This window comes from Sphaerodactylus townsendi, linkage group LG03 (assembly GCF_021028975.2).
Source record: "Sphaerodactylus townsendi isolate TG3544 linkage group LG03, MPM_Stown_v2.3, whole genome shotgun sequence".
Classification (NCBI taxonomy): domain Eukaryota; kingdom Metazoa; phylum Chordata; class Lepidosauria; order Squamata; family Sphaerodactylidae; genus Sphaerodactylus; species Sphaerodactylus townsendi.
The window spans coordinates 3,108,964-3,120,323 of NC_059427.1; the positions used below are offsets into that span (position 1 = coordinate 3,108,964).

Below are 11,360 nucleotides of genomic sequence, written 5' to 3' on the forward strand. Positions count from 1 at the left end.
AACGCACAGAAGGAGTTCAGACAACCTGTCACAACCCCAGACTAGCTCAATGAAATGAATTCTCATGTATTGATGATAAGTATAGAAAAGCTGATGACCTTATTGTCTGAACTGAAAACAGGAGAACAGGCAAAAGATGATATTCCCAAGCAGAGACCCACCCACCCCTTTTCCAGGAGGGAGAATTATCATACACACACTCCAAAGACAGTGATAAGCATAAGCATAAGCATTTTATTGTCATTGTGCACGCACAACGAAATTTACAGCACAACGAAATTTACAATGGGACCTGTGAAGGAAGCTCAACGGTTTTCACTCTCCCCCACCCCCCTGCAGCTTCACAGATAACCACCAAGCACAAGCAAACTTTCTCAGGACACTGAAGCAGGAAATTGTCAAAAGCTAGAAACATGGCAGGAACCCAAGCTAAGACATTAGAGGGTTACTACAACAGGATACTTGCAACTTGAGATCCCCTGCCCCCAAAAAGTTACTCTGGAAGCTGTAGCCAATAAAGGCTAAAGTACTTGATCCAGACTGAAACCCCCAAGTTCAAGAACATCATAAAATGTAATTAATAGTATTTATTAAAGGAATGTGCAGAAATATATAAGAGCAATGAACAGCAAAGATAAAACAATATAAAGCTAAATTATTAACCTGAGCACATTTACAAGCATTGATTTTCTAAAGAAAGGTATTACATGACAAAACTGAGTCCAACCATTTATAAAAGCCAAAACAGATGTTCTGGCCAATTTTCTCGATCCAGAATCAGGAGCTGCCCCTAAGACAGATTAATTTCAAACAAGGCTAAGACTAGAGTGGAGGATCTTTCTTCGTTGCCAATGGTCCATGTTAGCAGGATTCTAGTTGACCAATCAATTGTATAGCCACTGATCTAACTTAACCACTCAGAGATGTTGCTACCCAGTTGATCGTAACCAGTCAGGCATGTTGCCATAATGAGACCATCTTCTTTTGTTGCCCTACAATAAGGGGACCGCATCCCCCCTTATTGCCCTACAAGGTCCCTCCAGGAGGTTCCCTCCGACGATGCCCTGCCCAAGGGATATCCAGTTGGCTTCAACGAGAGCCAGGGCTTTTATGGCCCTGGCTCCGACCTGGTGGAACAAACTACCTGATGATGTCAGAGCACTGTGGGAACTATGACAATTCCACAATACAATATAACCACAATACCTAGAACAAATCAGCGTGTTGCACATCTGACCACATTACACAATTTAATAAATATCATATAATTATAATATAAATACCTCTCAGTTTGCATAACTTACAATCATATACATATTAATGGTTATCAACTCAAAGTCTCACAGTGCTGGCGGGTCGTCACCCTGCCTTGGCACTCATGGAATGTACAGTCCCAAACCTCATAAAAGTCATGTAAGTAACACAATAGTTATTTCTGCCTTGCAGACTCCAGCAGACTCCAGCTTTCAAGGATCAAAAATACAGCAACAGAATGGGCTCGGGCAACCTCCGTTTTTGCAACTTCATCAGTGTGATGTCCTCTGTGTCAACGTAATTTCCTTTTTGCTGTGCAATGGGTTACATTGATATAATAGACTCAGTCATAACATAGCCATCCCCAAACTTGCTATTCCAATCATGGATGTATCACTTTCTGAAAAAATCCTTTGTGACCTACAGGACTATGACAATTCCTCAGAGCCTGCAAGACATGGTTGTTCCACCAGGCCTTTTCCAACTAGCCAGCCGGATTGTCTGAACTTATCGGTCTCCAGGTGAAGGGTGGGAGAGAAAGAGGGACAGCAGGAAAAATAAACCATTTTACTACCATTTTAGTGTTGTTTTAAATTGTTTTAGATTGTTTAAAATGTTAATTTTAGATGTGGATTTACATTTTTAATTTGTGGAATATCTGAATTGTGTTGTACCCTGCCCCGAGCCTTTCGGGGATGGGGCAGAGTGAGTGAGTGCATGCGTGCTGTACTGGTAGAGGGCCCAATTAAGCAAGCACCTTCTCCCACCCATGAGTCCACTAAAGACATGGAATATGTAGGTGCAACTTCCACCTGGTTCCACTGGCCTTGAAACCACTCAGCCTTGTTATCTGCCTGGCTCTTGCTTTTACCTGGCCTGGCCTGCTGGGCTTACGGGGAGTCAGGTTAAAGCTGCTGGCAGGCATGGATGTGAGGAAGACAGCAGTCTTACTCTGAGTCCAGAGGAACATGTTCCAAGCAGATATGGAAGGAGGCAGTCAAAGATAGGTCAGGTCAGGCAATCTGGTCTGAGTCAGAGTTCCAAGTTTGCAACCAGATGCAGCAGAAAGTTGTCAGGCTTTCAATAATGTTGCTCCTGCAACTTTCACTTCCAAGAGCTGTTTCTTATAAGTCTGTGCTGTGGCTCAGTCTTGAACCTGATCTGACTCACAGCATTTTCTGTGATGCCTTAGGACAGTGGTTCTCAACCTTCCTAATGCCGCGACCCTTTAATACAGTTCCTCATGTTGAGGTGACCCCCAACCCTAACATTTATCCATTTTACAGATGGAGAACACTGATGCAGAGAGTCTTAGGCAACCCCTGTGAAAGGGTCGTTCGACCCCCAGGTTGAGAACCACTGCCTTAGGACTTCCAAGCACACACTGTGCCTTTTGGAGTGCAGGTCTTGCTGGGTAGTTTCCCAGTTGCCTCACAGACTCAAGTGAGCTGGATGGACTGCTAATTCAGGCCTCAGTGCAAACACACTCGCTTCCAACTCATGACTTGGGCCAGCTCTGTCTGCATCCTGTGAGGCTTCTGGCTGTGCTTGAGGCCCAGTTGACTGGTGTTCCCACACAGTGGAGTCACCCTGCCAGTACTCCTCATCGGAGAACTCCCGACTGGTTGACTCTGAGCCCACGACACCACCTCTCACTTCCCTTATTCCAGTGTTGGAAGCTACAGTCAGCTTCACCTCAGGCTCCCGGATAGAGAAGCTTCCATGATTTTTAAGAACATAAGAACTAGCCTGCTGGATCAGACCAGAGTCCATCTAGTCCAGCATTCTGCTACTCGCAGTGGCCCACCAGGTGCCATTGGGAGCTCACATGCAGGATGTGAAAGCAATGGCCTTCTGCTGCTGCTGCTGCTCCTGAGCACCTGGTCTGCTAAGGCATTTGCAATCTGAGATCAAGGAGGATCAAGATTGGTAGCCATAGATTGACTTCTCCTCCATAAATCTGTCCAAGCCCTTTTTAAAGCTATCCAGGTTAGTGGCCATCACCACCTCCTGTGGCAGCATATTCCAAACACCAATCACACGTTGCGTGAAGAAGTGTTTCCTTTTATTAGTCCTAATTCTTCCCCCCAACATTTTCAATGAATGCCCCCTGGTTCTAGTATTGTGAGAAAGAGAGAAAAATTTCTGTCAACATTTTCTACCCCATGCATAATTTTATAGACTTCAATCATATCCCCCCTCAGACGTCTCCTCTCCAAACTAAAGAGTCCCAAAATTTATCAAGGTCAGCTTGGAGCTCTTAGCAATCCTTGTGGTTCTTACCACCTACATAATTTGGTATCATCTGCAAACTTGGCCACCACACATTTTTGCTTGGCTTCAGGCTGAACGAAGATTTCTTCAAAGAGAAGAGGATAGTGGGTAGCCGCTCTGTGGACAGACAGTCCAAGGCTGAGTTCCCCATTGCCTCCAATATGAAAGACCTCAGCCTGAGACTTGGAGAGGCAAAAGGTTCATGTATTCAGCCAGCAGGGGATCTCAGCTGGTGAGCAAGGCACATTTAGCTCTTAAAACATTCACTGTAAAATTGATGGCATCTCTACTGTGTACTAGGGCTGCCAACCCTTCTGGGTCATCTGGGAGTCTACTGGGATTGATATCACTCAGCTGGCCTAAACTGAAAGCAATCTAGGAGGACATTGTGGAGGTTTGCCCTGAGGCACCACAGGTAGACTGCCCACAAATAAGCAGGGGTGATCTAGGTTATGGTGACCCCCTCATGCTGTGCCAAGTGGTTGATCAACCACTGAGCCATGTTCCTTGTGCCGGTGGGGTGGATACCATCCTACTTTCACTTGGAAGAAACAGGCTATGGGTGATTTTTGAAAACCATAAAGTCTGTAGATTTGAGGGACAAGGAAGAAATTCCTGTATTCGCTGTGAGATGAAAACATCTCTCAAACCATTTTCCCTCCCCTTTTGAAAAATTAGTCCTTCTCCAGTCTTAACTGTGTACAACCCAGGTCACACTCCAGATTAAGGATTCCAGATCAATGGGCCACACTCTCCTCTTTATTAGCCTCCTGCTGCATTTAAGAAAGAGGCTTCTTTTGATCCAAGCATTGGACTAAGGCCTGCTCTTGGCCTGAGAACTCTTTATGGGCATGCTCTAGGCCATTCAGTCTTTGCTTCATCCTATTTTTACATCCTGGCTTGTTGATAATTTGCCAGTTTAGTTTTGTGTTTTGTTGCAGTGGTGAGCTATCCTGAGCAGGCCTTGGGGGAGCAGCATATGTGAAATTTCCAGGCTCTAGATGTCATTTAAAACCATGAAGAATCACACGATTTTTAAATTTTTATTTATTAATTCAATATGGATTTAAAGAAATCATGGATCCTATGGAGCTTTCTGATAATACAATATAACAAAAGAGCAATCCTAAGTGCATCCACTCAAAATCCTATTTAAGCTTATCCAACTAGGCTTACTCCCAGAAAAGAAACCAAGCAGCAAGTGGAGCACAAACTGAAAGCATAGGCCAGTGAAGCGAGAGCTCCCAAGGGGCGTGTCTTGGCACTGTGCCAAGGGCCTTGCACTCCCGGGGATCTTGTAGCAGAAATGCATGAACCCCTCCCCTTTCCCCTTCCTGCAGCCCCCTTCCCACACTTACCTTAGTTCCTTTCCTTTTTGAGAACTTTTTCAGGCTGCAAAAGCCCTGTTCGCAGTAAAAACGCCCTGAGAAACTACAATTCCCAGGATACCTTGGGGTTCACAAGGTCTCCTGGGAAGTATAATTCCCATCCAGGCCGTTTTACTCAGAACAGGGCACGCTTCTAAGGTCTCAAGAACAAAATAGATGAAGAATAGAGAAGCCCGGATAATAAATGTGCACCGGGCGCAGTTTGGCCCAGCTACACCTCTGTGGGCCACCCTTTTTCTCTAGGGCTTCTTGTTCCCATAATCAAAGCACTCCCATAATCAAAGCACTCCTGACAGAGCTATGCAGCCTCTGTATAAAAACCTCTGAAGAAGACTCCACCACCATCTGAGGCAATGTATTCCACTGCCCAATAGGTCTTACTGTCAGAAAGTTCTTCCTAATGTTTAGATGGAATCTCTCTTTCCATAGCTTGAATCCATTACTCTATGTCTTAGTCTCTGGAGCAGCAAAAAATAGCCTTGCTCCATCTTCAACATGATATCCCTTGAAAAATTCAAACATGGTCATCATGTCACCCCTTAATCTTCTCAAAACTAAACAAACCCAGCTCCCCAAGTCTTTCAAAGAGAATGGATTCCAGACTTTTAACCATTTTGGTCGGCCTCCTCTGGACCTGTTCCAGCTTGTCAATATCCTTTTTGAACTGTGCTTCCTAGAACTGAACACAGTATTCCAGGTGAGGTCTGATCAACACAGAATTGAGTAGTACTATCACACTGCTCGATCTAGACATTATACTCCTATTGATGAAGCTCAGAATTGCATTGGCTTTTTAATAAGCTGCATCACATTCTTGCCTCATGTTCAGCTTGTGGTCTACTAAGACTCCTAGATCCCTTTCACATGTTGCCAAGCCAGGTGTCACTTATCTTGTATCTGTGCATTCCAAATTTTTTCTAAGTGTAGTACCTTACATTTCTCCCTGTTGAAATTGATGTTGTTAATTTTGGCCAAGACCTCTAATCTGTCAAGTTCATTTTGAATTCTGACCCCATCCCATGGGGTATTTGCTACCTCTCCTAATTGAGCCACTGGGTGGCTCTTGTGGCCTACCTGTTAGGTCTGTTGGCGTTTTGTCTACTCACTAGATCCTATGTTTCCTCTTCCCTCCACCCCTGGGAAGTTGCCCGGGGGGATCACTGGATTAGCATTGTTTTAGGATTAGGGTACATGCCCCCTCCCTTCATCCCCTGTGGCCTACCTGTTAGGTCTGTTGGCGTTTTGTCTCTACACTGGGTGGCTCCTGTGGTTTCAGTTGGTCAACAATTCCAAATCCACTTAACTGTAGCCTTGTCTAACCCAGATTTTATCTAGATGTTTGAAAGAATATCATGAGAGACCTTGTCAAAGGCCTTATTGAAATCAAGGTACGCTAAATCCGCAGCATTCGTTTCATCTACCAAGCTTGAAACTCTATCAAAGAGAGAGAGAGAAAGAGAGACACAGAGAGAGTGTAGTCTGGCATGACTTCTTTATACACAAACCCATGCGGATTGTGATGCGCAGGCACGCGGTGGCAAGCCACCTCTGAATGTCTCTTATTTTCCCAATCCTATGTGGTTATTGTAATTCGGCTGATGGCACTTTTAACACCACTATGAAGTCTTTCATAAACAGTCTCCTGCTGAAACAGAAATCTCTTTCAACACTAGGGGCATTTATATGATTGCTTCTTTGTATAGACTCTCGGATGGGACTGAAGGGTTAAACATGCAACAGAACACTTTGAGCACACCAGACCTTTCTACTGTTTCTTCTTTCCACACTCCAAGCACTTACACTGTTTCTCCTCTATAGATTCTTCGGTATTTCACAAGAAATTTACAACCAAGATTACAAATAGTATATGGTTCCTCCTGTGTGTTTTTGTTGAACAGCAATAAACAAGACTGTGAGCAAAGTTCTTTCCACACTACAGGAATTTCTGCATTTTCTTCTCTGTGTGCTTATGTTGATGTCTAGTAAGATGTGAACTCCGAACAAAGCTCTTTCCACACACCAAGCATTTATACGGTTTCTCCTCAGTGTGGATTTGTTGATGAACAGCTAGACTTCCATTCCGAGCAAAGCCTTTTCCACACTTCAAGCATTTATATGGTTTCTCCCCAGTGTGGACTCGTTGATGGATAGTAAGATCTGAACTCCGAGCAAAGCTCTTTCCACACTCCAAGCATTTAAATGGTTTCTCCCCAGTGTGCATGCTTTGATGAACAGCTAAACTTCCACTCCGAGCAAAGCTTTTTCCACACTCTAAGCACTTATAGGGTTTCTCCCCAGTGTGGATTCTTTGATGAATAGTAAGATCTGAACTCCGAGGAAAGCTCATCCCACACTCCAAGCATTTATATGGTTTCTCCCCAGTGTGCATACTTTGATGAACAGACAGAGTTCCACTCCGAGCAAAGCTCATTCCACAGTCCAAGCATTTATATGGTTTCTCCCCAGTGTGCATTCTTTGATGAACAGCTAGATTTCCATTCCGAGTAAAGCTTTTTCCACACTCCAAACATTTATGTGGTTTCTCCCCAGTGTGGATTTGTTGATGACTAATAAGTGCTGAACTCTGAGAGAAGCTTTTTTCACATACCAAGCATTTATATGGTTTCTCCCCAGTGTGGATTCGTTGATGGATAATAAGATCTGAACCCCGAGCAACGCTTTTTCCACACTCCAAGCACTTATAGGGTTTCTCCCCAGTGTGGATTCGTTGATGGACAGTAAGATCTGAATTACGAGGAAAGCTCATCCCACACTGCAGGCATTTATATGGTTTCTCCCCAGTGTGCATGCTTTGATGAACAGCTAGTGTTCCACTCCGAGCAAAGCTAATTCCACACTTCAAGCATTTATATGGTTTCTCCCCAGTGTGCGTTCTTTGATGAACAGCTAGATTTCCATTCCGAGTAAAGCTTTTTCCACACTCCAAACATTTATGTGGTTTCTCCCCAGTGTGGATTTGTTGATGACTAATAAGTCCTGAACTCTGAGAGAAACTTTTTTCACATTCCAAGCATTTATATGGTTTCTCCCCAGTGTGGATTTGTTGATGGATAATAAGATCTGAACTCCAAGCAACACTTTTTCCACACTCCAAGCACTTATATGTTTTCTCCCCAGTATACTCTAAGCATTTATATGGCTTCTCCCCATTGTGAATTTGAGGTTGAGTAAGATCTGAACCCTGAGCAAAGCTCTTTCCACACTCTAAATGTTTATATGGTTTCTTCCTAGTGTGGATTCTTTGATGAGCTGCAAGGATGCAGTTCTTATCGCTCATTTCGCATTCAAAGAATTTGTCAGGTTTCTCCCTCGAGTCAGTTTTTCCATGTGTTTCCAATATCTGGGATTCAGCACTCTGAGAAGCACAGCATTGGTTCCCCCTCTTCCGTTTCATTTCTGTGTTACTATTTTGCTCTGTTTCATCATAAAGGAGGACTGGTGGTTCTTTGCTGAACTTGTTCTGGAGAGCATTATCCTCTGGAATAAAGAGAAAAGACTGGTAAGACCTTTAAGGAAAAGCAGCATCAAAAAAGCAAGGCCATTAACTGCTTTTCATCACAACAGAATTGGAATCATTTGAAGGGGAGACGAATCCTGCCCTGTATTAACCAGCTGATGATGTTTCCCTGAAGGGTGGTTCTATCACAGACCAGATAGCTCAGTGGAACCTCCATGTTCAGAGGCAGTACTCTCTGAAGAGTACTTTGGGTCTGCTCCTTATGAATCTTCTGGGGACTTTAGTTGGCTAATGTTTGAAATGGGAGGCTGGGCTAGACGGATATCTGGCCAATTTCTTCTTCTATGCAAAAGGAATACTGACTGCATTCACTGGAGTTGGACTTTGGAACAGAGATTTACACCTCAACTATGGAGACTCAATCTGAGCTCCAAGGGTCCTCTCCACCACAAGTACGTTTGGCCTCGCAAGCCATGTGTTCTGTGACCATGCTGGGAGAGCTGAAGCAGGTGGTAACTAAAGATTGGGGATTTCCAGTGCGATCCCCTCATCTGGGAAATGTCCCCCTTTGAGGCTCACCTGAAGTATTACCTTCCTACCTGGTTTTTTTAGCCAGGCCAAAACAGGTCTTTACAAACAGGCTTTTCCTTTAGTTTTGGTCTATTCACCTGGGAAGGGGATATTTTTGAGGCAATTCAGTAGCTATTTTATGCTCTTATGTGCCTCTGGCTTTATAAGATTGGTCATTTAGGCAGTATTCAGAAGTTTATGCTAATTTATTTTTATTTTTGAGCCAGCTTGAGGAGGTCTGCATATTAATAAATGTGAAAAGGAACATATTAATAAATGAATGTGCATTAAAATCATGAACTGCATACATGTTTCCACTAATCATAAAGAAATCAGCATTTTGTTTCCTGTTTTAAGTCTTTTTTCATATTTAAGAAAGCTTTCCTGGATGTTCTCATGCAGTCCCCTTTTGAGAAATCCCTCTAATCTCCAGCTAATAAAATTTAGCCCTATAAAAGTTGTAGTTGCTTCCATGAAAAAGCAAGCAGATACCTGTTGACCTTGTTCTTTCTTCTGGGGCCTGGTCAAGTGGATCTCCTGCTTCTTCCGGTAAGGATATGGAATCAGGTTTGGGAACTAGAAGTCCTTCTTTGAGGGAAAGAAACAGACCAGTTACTTCCGGACATTCCAACTGCAAGAAAAATTCAGATTTTTAAACCAGGCTATTTGAATCTCAGCTACTAATAATGGCAAAAAAGGAAGAACCAGATGTTTTAAACTGCTAAATAATACACACACAAAAGATGAAGGGGATTCTGCTTAAATTCAGAAAGATCCAAATTGCTGATACTGAGAGCACCTCAAAGTAGAAGAGAAGCAAGCAGGTAAATTCAGTACAGAGAAGGGCCCTAGTCTAGACAAGAGCCACCAGAATACAGTATCATAACCCGCTCTCAAGGCAAGAAGTTCCATGGGAGGTTGTAAGGTCCTTGGGGCGAGCAACTGTCTTTCGGAACTTTGTGAAATGCATATTCAGGGCCTTGACCGAATAAAATATTGTTATTGTTATTCTTTAAAATGCTTGTTGCTATGGCTACTCTGAAAGGCCCAAGACAATGCATCGTTGACCTACCAAAAACTGTTATGGAGGTCAATCCTCGTCCTACCCGGCTTTCAAACAATTTCCCCTGCAATCAAGATTTTGCTCCTACTGGAGAAAAATTAGCTCGCTTGATTCTCAGAGCCCTTCGGGGATGGGGCGGTATAAAAGCCTAATAAAATAAATAAAATAAATAAATAAAGGGAAATCTCCTCTGCTAGGTTGCTTTTTCGGCTACAAATTGATATTTTAGCTTATAAACGAATAGTAACACAGTCTAATAAGTATGCAGAACCCCCACCCTTTCCTACATTTGCATGTTTTACATTATCCTACTGATGAGTTTCCACTGGAAGAGCCATACCAGAGTCCATATGCGTGCTGATGTAAAGTGCCATCAAGTCACAGACAAAATATGGTGACATAGAGTTTTTAAAGTCAAAGATGGACAGAAATGGTTTCCTACTGCCTTGTCCTGCAGAGCACCCCTGGAATTCCTTGGTGGTTTCCTACCCAAGTACCAACCTGGACTGACCCTGCTTAACTTCTGGGAACTTCTGAGATCAGGCTAGCCAGGGTCATCCAAGTAAAGGCTGGGGTCCTTCTTAGAAGGACTTCTGACATCACCATCTGTGAATCCAGTGAAAGGAAAGCCTTACCCAGAGAGGCCACATTCTGACGATTGTCCTTCATGACTTCACTGTGAAGCCTTCTTTGGTCTGGGTCCAGCAGAGCCCACTCTTCCTCGGTAAAATGAACAGACACTTCCTCAAATGTCACCAGACCCTGGAAAGAGAAACAAACGAATACTCCCCTTTCTTCAGAGATAATGTAAGAAACATTCCCCTTCTAAGGTCAATCCAAAAGGAATATAACAAACTTTCAGCATTTAGGATCTGAATTTCCATGAGATGTTTTCATTTTCCATCCAATGACCAGCACAGACAGCAGTTGAGGGAAAGAGATGGAGATCAGCCCTGGCCTAGGGGTGTGGGGAGAGGCACCCGGGGCAAGAGCCAGAGTTCCACACTTACCTGATCAGGCTGCATGGAATCTGCTTTATCTTTGCCCCAAAGAGATGGGAAGGAATGTATGGTACCACCTGGAAGGATGAGAAGGTAAATGGAAGGCATTCTGTACTCTCTGAGTATTTTGCAATTCAGTTCCATGGGGAAAATAAGATTCTTCTTCTCTTGGTTCATGGTCACAACTATCCTTGCATCCTGATTTCAGAATATTTTTTGCTTCCATACTTGTGCCAAATCCAGTTTGTATATGCTTATCATATACAAAAGCGTGGTCTGTTTGTCAATGGTTTGTCAATGGTGTCAATTCACAGAATTAAGGAGGGAGAACT

General features: G+C 43.5%; 3 protein-coding genes across 9 annotated transcripts in view; 1 reads left to right on the forward strand and 2 right to left on the reverse strand.

The window, feature by feature from the left end:
• The window catches only part of TAP2 (transporter 2, ATP binding cassette subfamily B member), a 1,062,867-nt gene that overhangs the window by 838,368 nt on the left and 213,139 nt on the right, over nt 1-11,360 (forward strand). The gene's annotated exons all lie outside the window — the stretch shown is intronic.
• Nucleotides 1-11,360, reverse strand: part of LOC125428531 (zinc finger protein 708-like) — a 1,111,878-nt gene that overhangs the window by 669,638 nt on the left and 430,880 nt on the right. The window lies entirely within an intron of this gene.
• Nucleotides 5,575-11,360, reverse strand: part of LOC125428569 (zinc finger protein 345-like) — a 68,804-nt gene continuing 63,018 nt past the window's right edge. For 4 of the 7 annotated variants that reach the window (XM_048488901.1, XM_048488900.1, XM_048488902.1 and 1 more), the window contains 4 exons: nt 11,038-11,105; nt 10,663-10,789; nt 9,457-9,552; nt 5,575-8,414 (listed from right to left, as the gene is read on the reverse strand). In XM_048488901.1, the coding sequence (XP_048344858.1) occupies nt 6,850-8,414; nt 9,457-9,552; nt 10,663-10,789; nt 11,038-11,105 (1,856 nt within the window). In that variant the 3' untranslated portion in view covers nt 5,575-6,849. Of the gene's footprint in view, nt 8,415-9,456; nt 9,596-10,662; nt 11,144-11,360 lie in introns of those variants that run through there. The other 3 variants (XM_048488904.1, XM_048488903.1, XM_048488905.1) reach the window with 3 other exon arrangements.